General features: G+C 42.7%; 1 protein-coding gene and 1 pseudogene across 1 annotated transcript; both read right to left on the reverse strand.

The window, feature by feature from the left end:
- LOC119357413 overlaps nt 1–2575 on the reverse strand; it is a 5511-nt pseudogene extending 2936 nt beyond the window's left edge.
- A 3568-nt stretch (nt 2576–6143) lies between these two features.
- Nucleotides 6144–6994, reverse strand: LOC119352761 (putative ubiquitin-like-specific protease 1B). The gene is made up of 4 exons (XM_037619342.1): nt 6840–6994; nt 6630–6761; nt 6420–6541; nt 6144–6348 (listed from the first exon to the last, which is right to left on the reverse strand). Exons 1-4 carry the CDS (start codon nt 6918–6920, stop codon nt 6165–6167), a joined length of 519 nt encoding a protein of 172 aa, XP_037475239.1. The 5' UTR covers nt 6921–6994; the 3' UTR covers nt 6144–6164.
- Nucleotides 6995–14667: the final 7673 nt, after the last annotated feature.

Consider the following 14667-nt stretch of genomic DNA (forward strand, 5'->3'; position numbering starts at 1 on the left):
TAAGCTCGAAAAATAGTGAGTGTTTTTTTTTGTAATTTTCCTTATTTTTTTTGTTTTTTTTCTTTATGCCAAGAAAGAAGCTCAAGGAATAGCGAGTGCCGTCGATCGACGTTGCCGTCGGCCATATTCCAGACGCGCGAAAGTCTCCAGTAAGCAATGACGTAGCCTACAAAAGAACACATCACGAAGTATAAGCATGGCTCCGTGAATAACAGAGAGAAAAAAATATATTAGCATGTGGCACGTATATATACATGGCAAATTTTAAGATGGTCCCAACTATTATGGACCGTCCATTATTTCTGATCCAAGGGTCGAGATTTTATGAGGTAATAGGTTATCCATGAGAGGTAATAAGTCACCATCAAGAGGTAATAGGTCGCCCAGCACTCTTATTTGGAAAGTTTTGGAAAAGTAGGAAACACCAGAAATGGAAAGTAAACATTAATGATATATTCCTACCATATAAAGAGCGCTCGGGTATAAGGAAACTATTGCATTCCAAATTAACATGATCAATGACATTAAATCCACGATTTATATTGAGATATCATGAGGTCACACAATAGCGTGACAGTACATATAATATGAACGTTTGTATTATTTCCATAATTTATTAAAAGCTGTAAGAAAAATGCACATATATGGTCAAGTGCACCAAGATACCATGAGGTCACACAATAGCGTGACAGTACATCTAATATGAATGTTTGTATTATTTCCATAATTTATTAATGTGTGTTAAAATTGCACATATATGACCAATAAATTTAAAAAATGAAGAAAATATGGCGTTGTCCTAGTTAGCTATTTCTTTAAGTTGTGAGTTCGAAACTTGGTATTATGTTAATGCTATTTTCACAAGTTTTCCACTATTTCTATTCAATGTGATTCAACCAATTTCTTTTTTTTTGCAGGTTTGTAGATACCTAGCAACGAGTCGAAGCGTTGGAGCGAGCTCAAGGCATGCCATCGTCATCACACCTCCCTCACCGGAGCATGACAAAAACACGTAGTAAACAGTCAAAAAGTCGTCGTGCTAAGCCCGCACAGGACCAGGTGACCAGAACAGTAACCCCTGCAGATGAAGATAAGCCTAGATCAGAATGATCCAAACCGTAGACAAGTAAATGGAGATGAACAACGACAGAATCCACCAAGAACAACCGAGGACCAACACTAAACCTAATCCCACAAAATACAATGGAGTCACACCTTAACATGCCGTCGTCGATGCTGGACGCACCATCAGGATGGGGGCTAGGCCGGGAGGACCTTATTTCATCTATGGGGAGCCGTTGTCGCCTCGGCTTACTAAGTAGGACACAAATGCCTGTTGGAGATGAGGCGGACCGACGGCGACGTCGATGACAGGTGGTGAAACTCTAATCATCTGGCAACCGCGAGCAGAGGCAAATAGATTAATTCTCAAGTTTCTATCTCATCTAAAAAATCCAATTTTAATCTAGCTTTTTGGATCATGTGGAGGTAACATGCGCGACAATAGTCAAACTGATTACTGCGTAAAACGCAACGATGTGTTGTTTTACAAATATTAAAATATTCATATTTTTTGAAATACTAACACCGTCTCTAATTTTCAACTTAGATGGACCTCCACATCTTTTCATAATTCATGATGATTTCTAAAAATAGATAAAAAAATTGAAAGGGATATGAACTAGAAAGATGTTGGTAAAATCAACGAAGAGGGTTGGACGACCAGCCTAGATTCAGCCAAATTTTTAAAAGGTAGACTTAACCTTAGAAGCTTACCAAGGACGACAAATTTGGTCAAATGAGGCTCTCTGAGGCCTTGAGTACCTCTTGCATAACATGCAAGCACAACAAGACCCAACACTCCGGGAGAGCGACGAAGGGGAACAAAACTTACTCTAACTCAAGAGACATAAATTTAACGCCAGAACACATATCTGGGCCTGCACCTCTCTTTTTGTCGGAGTGGATGACGAAGGAGGAGGGGACTCGTGGCTTCGTCGGCGGGTAGCTGATGGAGTGATGGAAACTATCAAGGGTTTATGGGTAGGGGTATGGCTTGAGTACCTATATCGCTGAGCATGTCGTGACCGAGGACACAACATCGCGAGGATCAGAATGACTTCATAAATCTCAAAATTTCCTAGATACTACTCCCTCCGTTCCATAATATAGGACGTTTTTGGGCACTACTCTAGTGTCAAAAAAACGTCTTATATTTTGGGACGGAAGGAGTAGTTTTTAATCCTACTATTTATTCTTCCCATCAGCAGCGAACATATAAAAACCGGTTGAACCGTCCGATTTATAGTTTTATTTTTGCGTGGAATATATAGAGACGAAAATAGTACTATAGAAAATCCCTGGAAAAGAACGCTTTAGCTAGGTCTATGATACCCTAAAAAAACTAGATCTACGTACGATCCAATCTTGTTAGCTTTTCATCCTCCGCCGCTCCATTCCTGCCGGCTGTCGCTCGAGATCCCGTTGAAAGAATCGCGCCGCTCCAGTCCACGAGTCCAAGGGCCGCCACCGCCGCTCCAGTCCACGAGTCCAAGGGCCGCCACCGCCGCTCCATTCCCGCCGGGCGTCACCCCGTGAAGGCACCGCTGTCGCTCCAGTCCACGGGTCCACATCCGCTCCATTCCCGCCGGCCGCCGCTCGAGTACCCGGTGAAGGCACCGTTGTCGCTCCAGTCAACGCCGCCTAGGGCCGCCACTGCCGCTCCATTCCCGCCGGCTGCCACCGCTCCAGTTCTGCTGGCATCCTCGAGTCCAAGTACCCAAGGTAACAGTCATTACTCCCAGACTGTATATTTCTTTGTCTACTATGTTATATTGGCATATGCCAAGCCAAACCAGTCGATCTTCCCATTCTTATTTTAGCACGGGTGAGTAATCCAGATGTTAAATAGTTGGCTGTCTTCATTTAGGGAATAATTTGGTATGTCTCCCCAAGATGATAATGAAGTAACCCAGACACTGGAAGAATTAGCTGAATATGAAGATATAATACAGAGGACCTTCAGTTCTGATGAAGAATGCTATGATTTTTTCAATAAGTTTGCCAAGACAAAAGGATTCAGTGTTAGGAAGAGCAAAGTTTGGCGCTCAAAAATCACAGGTTGTATAATAAGTCGACAGTTTCTTTGCTCAAAAGCTGGGGTGAGAGATGAGAAGTATTTCAATTTGCCAAATAGAAAACGGAAACATCGGCCACTTACAAGATTTGAATGTCCTGTGAAGTTAGTGATTAAATTCAGCCGGGAGATGGATCTATGGTATGTTGACAAGTACATTGATTCACACAACCATGAGCTGGCTAGACCCAACGAAACAGCATTTCTCCGTTCACACAGAAAAATGACAGAGTGGCAGAAAAATGAAATTATAGGTCTCCAGAAGGCTGGCTTGAGAAAACATCAGATTATGGATGTTATGGTGCAGGAGAGCAATGGAGATCATGCTGAAGTTGGATATGTCCCGAGGGATCTTTACAACTTTTCCTACTTAAATAAATGTGCTAAGATTATTGATGGTGATGCAAATGCAGTTCTGCAGAATATGAGACAAAGACAACTAGAAGATTGTGACTTCTTCTTTGACTACCAAACCAATTCTGAAGGCCGCTTGGTTAATTTGTTTTGGTGTGATGGTCAGTCTCGCCAAGATTACCAAGCATTTGGGGATCTTCTCATTTTTGACAGCACGTATCGGACAAATAAGTACAACATGCCCTTTGTTCCTTTTGTGGGGTTGAATCACCATCGTAGCACCACCGTTTTTGCTTGTGCTGTTGTTTCTCATGAAACAACTGGATCGTTTAAATGGTTACTGCGTACTCTACTGGTTGCAATGTATCAGAAAGAACCCAAGTCCGTAATAACTGATGGTGATCATGCAATGCGAAGAGCTATACATCAGGTGCTTCCTAACAGCATACATCGATTGTGTACTTGGCACGTGGAGAGGAATATGACTCGCTTTATTCATCATTGTATGATACCTGATTTTAGGGAGCTAATATATAAAGCAACCACGCCAAGTCAGTTCGTTCGCAAATGGAAAGATTTTGTTGAGGCACACAAGATTGGTGAGGGTAAGAAAAGTTACAAGTGGCTGTCAAGGATGTACAAAATCCGAAAACTGTGGGCAGCTAGTTATGTCAAGAACAAATACTTTTTGGGTGCACAGAGTAATCAGCGTAGTGAAAGCCTAAATTCCCAATTGCATACTCACTTGAACAGAAAAATGACATTAGCAGATATGGAAGAACATTTCTTTCGCTGTGTTAAACGTATCAGAAGAAATGAGTATGAATTGGATTGCGTAGCTTCACAATCTTTGCCAGTTCTCATTACAGAACATAAACCTTTGGAATTGGATGCAGCGAAGTGCTTCACTCCAGCAAATTTTCAGTTGGTTCAGAAGGAGATTGAAAGGTCGTCAAATTATGAGATTGTTGAGATATTGGAAAATGAAAATTGCATAAAGTACATTGTTAGTGCCAGAGAGTACACAAGTGTCCGTTTTGTCGAATAGGATGATGAGGAGACACTTGCAAATATTAAGTGCAACTGCCTAAAATTTGAACGTGAAGGAATACCTTGTTGTCATGTTATGTTAGTTCTGATTAGACATGATGCACTCATCCCACGTAGTTGTGTGCTGACTAGATGGACACAGAATGCCAAGTCAAGTATCCTTTCAGATGAAAAGAAAAATGAATCAAGTCAGCAAGAACGTTTTGCCGAATTGGTTAATTTGTCTAAACCGGTTTTTTATGAAGCATCAGGTTCAACTGAAGATTTTCTTAGATGGAAGAGAACTCTAACTGATGAGCAAAAGAAAAGAAGGCAAAATGATGATTTTCATGGAAATAAAGGTGAAGTCAATCAAGGTCTTCTAAATGGAGCATCACCATTGATAAATGTGGAAGATCCTTTGCGAGTGGTAAGCAAAGGCGCACCGAAAAAAAGAATCAAAGGTTTCCAAGATGTCCAACAAAGAAAATGTGGAGTATGTCGTAAAACTGGTCATGACAGAAGGAAGTGTCCAGATAATGAAAAGTAAGTCACACAACAAATGAAATACTGATGAATTATTGTGATTGTATATGTTGAGTCAGTATCTAATTATTTTTCTGCAGGGGTGGTCCTTCAAAAATTGGCTCCACTTCCGCATAATACAACTTGGGCTAAGCACAAGGATGGAAGTACATTGAAGAGCACCTGCAACATTCTGGAAATTCATTCAACAACACCATGCACTCTGGAATTTCATTCAGCAGTACCCGCAAGCATGGCGTAGCAAGGATGCAACGCCCAGTTGAAGAGTGCACTCCATGCAAATTCATAAAGCTTTGATATTACAAATATTTATTGTAATAGCACACTCCTTCATATTGTACTTTAGTGCTCATTCAAATTTTCCGATCATATTTGGGTGATGCATTTTAGTGCTCACTCAAATTTTGACTTCAAATTTCCAAGTTCCCAGTTTCTTTGATAAATGATTTATGAGAAAATTGCTTATTGTTGGCTGACCCTAGGCTGATCTCACAGCGTAGCATTCCAGGTCCTCTTATTACAGCAGCCAACTAAGTTCAGCTAACCAAATCATCTTGTTTGGTGAGGGGCGTGAACAGCAGCAAAGGGGCGCAGGGGATCAGACACCCATGGCTCATGTCTGGTGTGGGCATCGTCTCTTCTCTTCTATCTCCTCCCATGGCTTAAGACTAGCTGAATTTGTTGCTTTTTTGGGTGAATTCAGTTTACACGAAAGCTTTTAAAGAAATAAAATGCTCAACAAATGATGCAAAGTCCAAGTAAAGTCAACAGAAAGATCAGTGTTCTACAACAGTTTTGCCGTGCGACTAGCCGTATCCACGGCCACTTGACATCAAACTTGCACAAATCTCACACCAGGGACTGACGACACGGGCAATAACATTCGGGAGGCGCGAGAAGGCATGGCCCAGCTACTAGTGTGCATTAATTTTGTACAAAAGCTGGGTAATTGAACTGAAGAATGAATTGCACAAAACTGGGTCATTTATTAGCAAATGTCTGTTGTTTTCCCTAAACAACAGTTTCATAAGTCTGCAACGATTCACTAAAAGAAACAGGCACATGCGCCACTAGGAAAATTAACAAAAACAACTGGAAACTAAACATCAAGCATGTCACGAATTTCTTTTCCAACAAGACTAATCTTATTTGAGGACGAAAGCAGTATTTCACTTGGCATCTTCTTCCTGAATGTTTCCATATGCTCCTGGCTGAAGTAAGATGTAAGCTCAGACCCATTCCAGTATTTCATAAACTTTATAGTGAAAATTCCACAAGAGCATCTGCATGACAAATTTATTTGATCAATTTGCAGATACAGTGCGTCAAAGTTATCCATAAACATGATACATACATGTCATACTGCCGCGGAATTTCCTTTACGACAACAATACGCCAAGACAGGACATCAAGGTTACTCCACCTTGATTGCATCGAAGGTGAAAATGACTGCAGTATTGAGTGAACACCATTACACTGCAAAACAGTTTTAGTCACAAGAAACATGTCATATTATTGTTTTCTCAACAAGAGGGTGACTAATACAGAAACTAAATGCCCATACAAATGGTCTCGTCACTTCAATATAGTATTCCAATGTCCTATCATATGAATCAAGAATTTGCCATTCTTGTTTAGCTAGATTGATCACAACCAGCCACCAGTGATCCTCATCAATATTCATGGGCACAGGGACCTAAATGAACATGGAAAGCACTTTTAGTATACCACTACACCATCAAATAAATAAATTAGATCAGTGGTTTAGCGATACCATATCATGTCGAATCAATGAGCGGCAAAGCTCATTGGCTCTTTTTTTTGCTTTCGAATGAATTGACCATGTGTAAGCCATTCTTTCCCAACAGTAGTTAGAAATTTGGAATCAAAAGTTGAAAGTGCATATTTTACACTTTCTTCTTCCCAAAGAGAATTGAACATAGTAGCATATAAGTTTATTATTTGCAGTGAAATAAGAACAAGAATTAGTATCAAAGTGCATAACATGTAATAGCAAAAAGCACTGACTTACATCATCATATAACCACTTTTTCACTCCATTCTCATTGACAGGCCTAATGAGAGATGCCATTTTGGAGCAGATTAGCTCAATTTGTCCAATATAAACAACGGCCCTTTCAGCATCTAGCACAAGCTGTTTTTGTACAAACTTGATGGCAGCAACTTCCAAGTCACTTAAATCAAGGCCTCTTGTGATATCATCTGCAAAAATGTTTCAAAATGCATCAATTAATAAAACAAATCCATAAAACTGCAACTGTTTCAATATCTAATAACATACCTATGTGGATGTTGTTGGGAACAAATTTTGCCCTGCTTTTCGCACTAAGATATGGCGATGAACATACTTTGCTGCGTTTCCTATGTGTCCTACTTTTAATCTTATCAACAAGTGTTGGACTGGAAACTTCATTCTCTTCACTACTTTTAACCTTGTCTTTGAGAGGTGTTTCACTTGAGAACATTTCAATACTTTTAACCCCTTCAAGAAATGTTGGGCTGGACAATTTAAGGTTGGCAATATTTTCTACCTTCTCAAGAGGTGTTGGGCTGGACATTTTAGCATTTTTTGGAGATGTTTCAGGTGAAAACAAATCAACACTTTTAACCTCCTCAATAGATGTGCCATGTGCTTTCCTTCCATCAGTGCATTGTAACGTGTTTGGTTTACCAGTATTGCTTGCCATTCGATTCACCCTCGTTTTTGCCATGCCAACTGCAGTTGAAGCGTGCGGGTCAGCTTTCTTCTTCAAAGGAGATACAATGTTACTGATTTCTTCTTTGCACTGCATTCTCAACTTTTTAGTTCCATGTGAATTGCGCGGCAACACCTCACTAACCATTGGTCCTCTTTTTCCAGTGAGTTGTGCCATCACATTCTGCTATGTGCAATTATAGTCAGTAAAGTGGGCCATAGCTGATAAAAACAATCCAACTATTAAAAGAATGCATACATCTAGTTTGTGTGCGATACTAGGTATCAAGCTCAACTGGTCTTGTAGAGAAGGATTCCCGCTCCTCATATCCATATCATAATCAAGTGATAAGCCATGATTGTAACCAAGCATCCTTTCAATGGCTTAATTCAATAAATACTAGTAAGTAAACTCTTACACATGAAAAAGTAATTCTAAAAATGCACAAGACTAACCTGCATTTTGGAATACAATTTGGGTACCAATCTAGTTCGCTCCTCTACCACTCTCAGCCTAGCTTCAAAGTTTGCTTCTCCACCTTCAAGGTTGTCCTAAAGACACAGGACTAAGTACATAGAAAATCTAAGATTAAATTTAGCATTGAATTGGAGTTACTTACTGTTTGATGCCCTATATCACAATTAGCGTCGTAATCTAACCCATCCAAGTCTATATGCTTCTTTTCATTTTCAAAGCAACCATTATTTGTTTCTTTGGGTGATTCCTCAATAATACCATCAACAATTGGGTCGCAAGTGAAACGTGTATCAGAATAGTTGAGATGCAAACACATGACCACCTAAACCATGCAGACCATTATTACATTGTTATCACAGTCATAATACAAAATATATGTCTAAGATTCTTAATAACCTTTGCAGCACCCATTTTATTTTTTGCGTCTAAAACCATCTGCTTGTCACATTGCTGTTGATCCCAGTTTTTAATCAATGGATGCTCATGGTGATCATAAGCAAAGTCATCTCCATGTGCTTGAAAATGTTCGAAGTACCAAACCTGATCATCGAAGATATAGAACTTACATGAGTTAGCAAATCACACAACTCAAGCAATAAACCAAGGAATATAAAAAGAATGAAAATTACCTGTAGTAGTGCCAAGTTACCTACTAGGCCTGATCTTTTATTTTTCTTGAATTCTGCCAAGTTAGTTAGCAAATATTCCAGTGTGAACTCTGCCCGGTTGTATTTTTTTATCTTTGAAATGTCTGTAACAACTTCTAAGTAGTGGCTGCTAACATATTCCTTTGAGCATGGTGCCAAAACTGTCCCAATTGCATACAAGACAAACATTCTAATGAAGTGCTCATCAGCTACACCACTCCGTATCTGTTTTTCTAAGTGAGTAAAAGTGATCGCCTTATCGCCCTTGTACAACGCAAACAACTTTTGGTCTGCTCGATTTTTACTAATTGTTATCTTCTCACCTCGGTTTGGCAAACCTAAGATGCACTCCACATCCCATATACAGATTGGAACCACATGCTCACCTACTGTAAAGCTTCTATCCCTTTCACTGTAACCATCTGCAAGGGACTCGAGAAGCATGCGACGGATTGACATGGAGGGTACATTAAGCAATGGCCCTAAGTCCATCTCATGCACAAGTTTTATTTGGTCCTCATTCAGATCGTCACAGAGATCAGCAAATTTTCCAGGCATACATACTGTCGAAGGCTAAACACGAAAGCGTAAAATAAAGTCATCAAAACTGAAGATGAATGGCAACACTGCTGAAATAGAATGAACATCTACGCACATACCATCTCAACCGCCGCTCCCTGACAGCTGGCCAAGAACGTCGACTAGAACCCGTCGATGTCACGCACCTCCCTCACCGCGCTGCAATTCAAAAGGGGAGCGGCGTGAGTAAGCCACTGCGACAGGCATGGGCTGCGCTGTTGCGAATAACGACGGGCATAAAATCGGCGATTTGAAACTGGAGCCATGGAGAAAGAAATCTGTAGAAAGGACTCGGATCAATGTGGATTCACAGGAGGATTTTTCGGGGATGAGTGATTCGGGAGAAGTGATACTATTGTTCTCCGTGGTTATCTCTCCTGAAACGAGAGATTTGGGGGTGTTTTCCTTATCTGCCATAAGGGAAGAGGTGACCGGCTGAAGCAACGAGAAATTTGGGGGGCGTTTCCTTATCTGACGTGAGGTAAGAGGTGGCCGGCTGCATCAAGTGCAGTTAGTTACCTGGGCCCAGTACTAAATCGTATCAACGATTCAGATCTTCTATGTCGTCTTACCTCCCTCTGAGGTAAGGAGGACCATGTTAACACAACTCTACTGTCGAAGGCTAAACACGAAAGCGTAAAATAAAGTCATCAAAACTGAAGATGAATGGCAACACTGCTGAAATAGAATGAACATCTACGCACATACCATCTCAACCGCCGCTCCCTGACAGCTGACCAAGAATGTCGACTAGAACCCGTCGATGTCACGCACCTCCCTCACCGCGCTGCACTTCACAAGGGGAGCGGCGTGAGTAAGCCACTGCGACAGGCATGGGCTGCGCTGTTGCGAATAACGACGGGCATAAAATCGGAAGATTTGAAACTGGAGACATGGAGAAAGAAATCCGTAGAAAGGACTCGGATCAATGGGGATTCACAAGAGGATTTTTCGGGGATGAGTGATTCGGGAGAAGTGATACTATTTTTCTCCGTGGTTATCTCTCCTGAAACGAGAGATTTGGGGGTGTTTTCCTTATCTGCCATAAGGGAAGAGGTGACCGGCTGAAGCAACGAGAAATTTGGAGGGCGTTTCCTTATCTGACGTGAGGTAAGAGGTGGCCGGCTGCATCAATGCAGTTAGTTACCTGGGCCTAGTACTAAATCGTACCAACGGTTCAGATCTTCTATGTCCTCTTACCTTCCTCTGAGGTAAGGAGGACCATGTTAACACAGCTCTTCCTTATTTATTGCTTGTCTTCATATACTGATCAACCTTTACTCCCTCGTTCTTTATTTCTTCCCAAGTCAACGACAGTAATGACGAGGACAACGAGTGGGAGTGAAGAACCAGCCTGCAGGTTGTTACGTACAGTTTGTTTTCCCGTTAGAAAAAGAACTCATCTAAAGATCCCAGACAAAGCATCCTGGCACCCTTTAGTTACGTATCTTCTACAAAGATGTTATACCCGGGCCTCTTAGGACGGGCACGGAGTGCAGTCTCCAGTGCAGACTTTGCTTTCTCGGCCTCCTCCTCTCGCAGTAGCCAAGTGCAGAATATGACATAGACACTCCGGAGGGACGGCAGGTTCCCGATGCCCGTGTCAAACAAGTCACCACCGTTGTTGCCAGCTGCTTCCTCTTTTGAGACAGGCAGGCCGCTCCGGAGCTCAATCCGTTCCGCCTTGGGCAAAGCTCCTGGTTGGAACACGACTTGGCCCGGCGAACTGGACCACAAGATGAATACTAATACACAACGGAACCCATCAGCTTCGACCAGCAGAGGCTCTCCAGTGCGAGAAAATGAAGTGCCGGCAACTTTCTAAGCAGTCCCAGATCCACCTGTTGCACCTCCTTCACACCAATATGTAACCATGAGAGCTACAACATGTCAACATCTGCCAAGGGTTCTCTCTTATCCATGCTGGCAGCCTAGAAAATCTACATGCTCTTGTAAGTTGATGATGAAGCGTCTCAACCCTCAACAGAGAGGGCCGCGTGATCTTATATTGATAGCGAGAGGTTTCCCTTGAGGTATTACAGGAGTCGGTTGAGGAGACCAGAAAGATTACAAAAGGGAATCCAGATAGATGAGAGAGAAAGAGAGATAAAAGGGGAGTCCCTCTACAACTAATCTATCCTATACGTGAACCTCACGCCTGAAGATGACCAGAATAGCGATCGCTACAACCAGGGTCTACAAGACCATTACATAATCATGTTTAACACCCTCCCTTACTCTAAACTTCTAAACTTTGCAAGTTTAGATTACGCTTGAATTCTTCAAATGGTCTTGTGGATAAAGCTTTTGTAAAACCATCAGCAACTTGATCTTTGGAGAAGACAAACCGAATCTCCAACTCTTTGCAAGCAACTCTTTCCCGCACATAGTCAATCCCAATGTGCTTAGTTCTTGCATGAAAAACAGGATTAGCAGAAAGATATGTAGCACCAAAATTGTCACACCAAAGACACGGAGTTTACGTGGGAAAAATACCAAGCTCCTTGAGCATAGACTTAACCCATATGATTTCTGCTGTTGCATTTGCCAAAGCCTTATATTCCGCCTCAATACTTGATCTTGACACTGTTGCCTGTTTCTTTGCACACCATGAGATTAGGTTGGGTCCAAAGAAAACTGCAAAACCACCTGTTGATCTCCTATCATCCAAGCATCCAGCCCAATCAAAATCAGAAAAGGCACTAACAAGAGTGGAAGATGACTTGTTGAACATGAGGCCAACACCCAAAGTATGTTTCACATATCTGAGGATGCGTTTAGCAGCAGTCAAATGGGCTGTAGTGGGTGCATGAAGAAACTGACACACTTTATTTACTGCAAAGGAGATATCAGGTCTGGTAAGCGTCAAGTACTAAAGAGCACCTACCAAGCTTCTGTACTTGGTTCCATCCTCTTGATTCAAGAGAGTACCCTCTGTGAGAGACAATTTTTCAGAACTGGAGAGTGGTGTTGGAGATGGTTTACAGCCTTGCAACCCTGCCTTGCTCAAAAGATCAGTTGCATATTTTTCTTGAGACAGATGAAGACCACCTTCTGGAGTTTGTTTGACCTCAATGCCAAGAAAGAAATGCAAGTCCCCAAGATCCTTGAGAGCAAAATCAGAGTTCAAATCATGCAGAAGAGTAGTCACTGCCTCAGGAGATGAACTAGTGACAATGATATCATCAACATAAATGAGCACAAAAATGACTATGTTGGATTTCTTGTAAATAAACAAGGATGTGTCAGACTTGGAGGGAAGAAAACCAAGAGTTTGCAACTTCATGCTCAAGCGAGAGTACCATGCTCGTGGGGCCTGCTTCAGTCCATAAAGAGATTTATCAAGTCTGCAGATATGAGAGGGCTTGCCAGGATGCACAAAACCAGGAGGTTGCTTCATATACACTTCCTCTTCCAGAACACCGTGGAGAAACGCATTCTATACATCTAGCTGACGAAGAATCCATCCTCTGGACACCGCAATAGAGAGAACAAGACGAATGGTGGCAGCTTTAACAACAGGACTAAATGTATCCTCATAATCGAGTCCATACCTCTGCTTAAATCCTTTAGCAACAAGCCGTGCTTTATAGCGATCAATAGTACCATCTGACTTTCTCTTGATACGGAACACCCATTTGCAATCAATCACATTTTTACCTAGATGAGGAGGAACAAGATGCCATGTATGATTTTTCTGAAGAGCATGAAACTCATCATCCATAGCTTGCTTCCAGTTAGGATCCGCAAGAGCATCATGAACAGTGCGTGGTTCACCTGGTGAAACAGCAGAAACAACAAGACCATACTTGGTTTTATAATTGACTGGTTGGAGTTTGCCTGATTGGAGACGTGTTCTGGGTGGTGATGGCGCAAGCACAAAAGATCCAGGAGTTGCTGAATCCTGCTGGACAGAGGAGCCGCTGGATCCCAAGACAGCAGCATCAGGAGATGGCAGCAGATCGTCCGTGGCGGGCGTGGCATGATGTGGCGAAGGACTGGGCGAACCAGGCGCAGACAATCCAGGTGAGGGAATCCGATCCGGCGCAGATCTCACATCAGGCCCACCTGGCATAGTGGCCGCGGGCTGTGACGCCCGTCGGACGTAGACACGCGGGTCAGTCCCAAACCGCGCGATGGAACCCCAAGCGTCGGTTGGATGGATACGCACGAGGGGTCCGGCTCAGTGCTGGGGTTCGGCTCAGTGGTGGACCGCCTCGTGGCGGACGGAGAGAGGCGCGGAGCCGGGGACGCGGGACTAACGCGGTCCACCTGACGCACCATCGATCCCGAGGCGGATGCGGTCGGGCCTGATGCACTCAGGCGTGCCGATCCCGAGGAGGATCTCGCCAGGTCAGCGGGAGGTGCCACAAAATCCTCCCGAGTAGCATTTTCGCCAGAAATTGCACCATTAAACGTATAATTTTCTGCAGTGGTGTTTCCTGTATCATCAAACAGAGGTGAGGCAGTGGGAGGAACATTAGTCAATAAAAGGTCATCATTATCATCGGTACCCACACGATCAACGCCGGAGAGATGGGAAGGAAAAAGAAGAATTTCTTTCCGAAGGAGAGCACCGGCATTAGGATGAAGCTTGGCAAAAGGAAATTCTGTTTCATCGAACACAACATCACGGGAAATATAAACACGACCAGAAGAAACATCAAGACACTTGACACCCTTGTGTTGAGCACTATATCCAAGAAAGACACATTGCTTAGAGCGAAACATGAGCTTACGATGATTGTAGGGACGGAGATTGGGCCAACAGGCACAACCAAAGACTCGAAGGGTGGTGTAATCTGGTGTGACATGCAACAGACGTTCAGTGGGAGTTTCATTGGAAACACTAGTAGAAAAAGGGTCAAACGTGAAGCACATTAGTGCTGGTTTGAATTTGAGTCGGCACTAATGGTACCATTAGTGCCGGTTCAAACGGCTATGCATCAATGCCGGTTCGTGTTGAACCTTTAGTACCGGTTCGTGCCACGAACCGGTACTAAAGGGGTGATGGCAGGCTGGCGTCAGGCCGGGGCCCCACGATCACCTTTAGTACCGGTTCGTGTCACAAACCGGTACTAAAGCGCTAACCTTTAGTACCGGTTTGTGCCACAAACTGGTACTAAAGGGGTCTGACCTATAGTACCGGTTTGTGACACAAACCGGCACTATAGGTCAATTT

This window comes from Triticum dicoccoides, chromosome 2A (genome assembly GCF_002162155.2).
Source record: "Triticum dicoccoides isolate Atlit2015 ecotype Zavitan chromosome 2A, WEW_v2.0, whole genome shotgun sequence".
Taxonomy (NCBI): Eukaryota; Viridiplantae; Streptophyta; class Magnoliopsida; order Poales; family Poaceae; genus Triticum; species Triticum dicoccoides.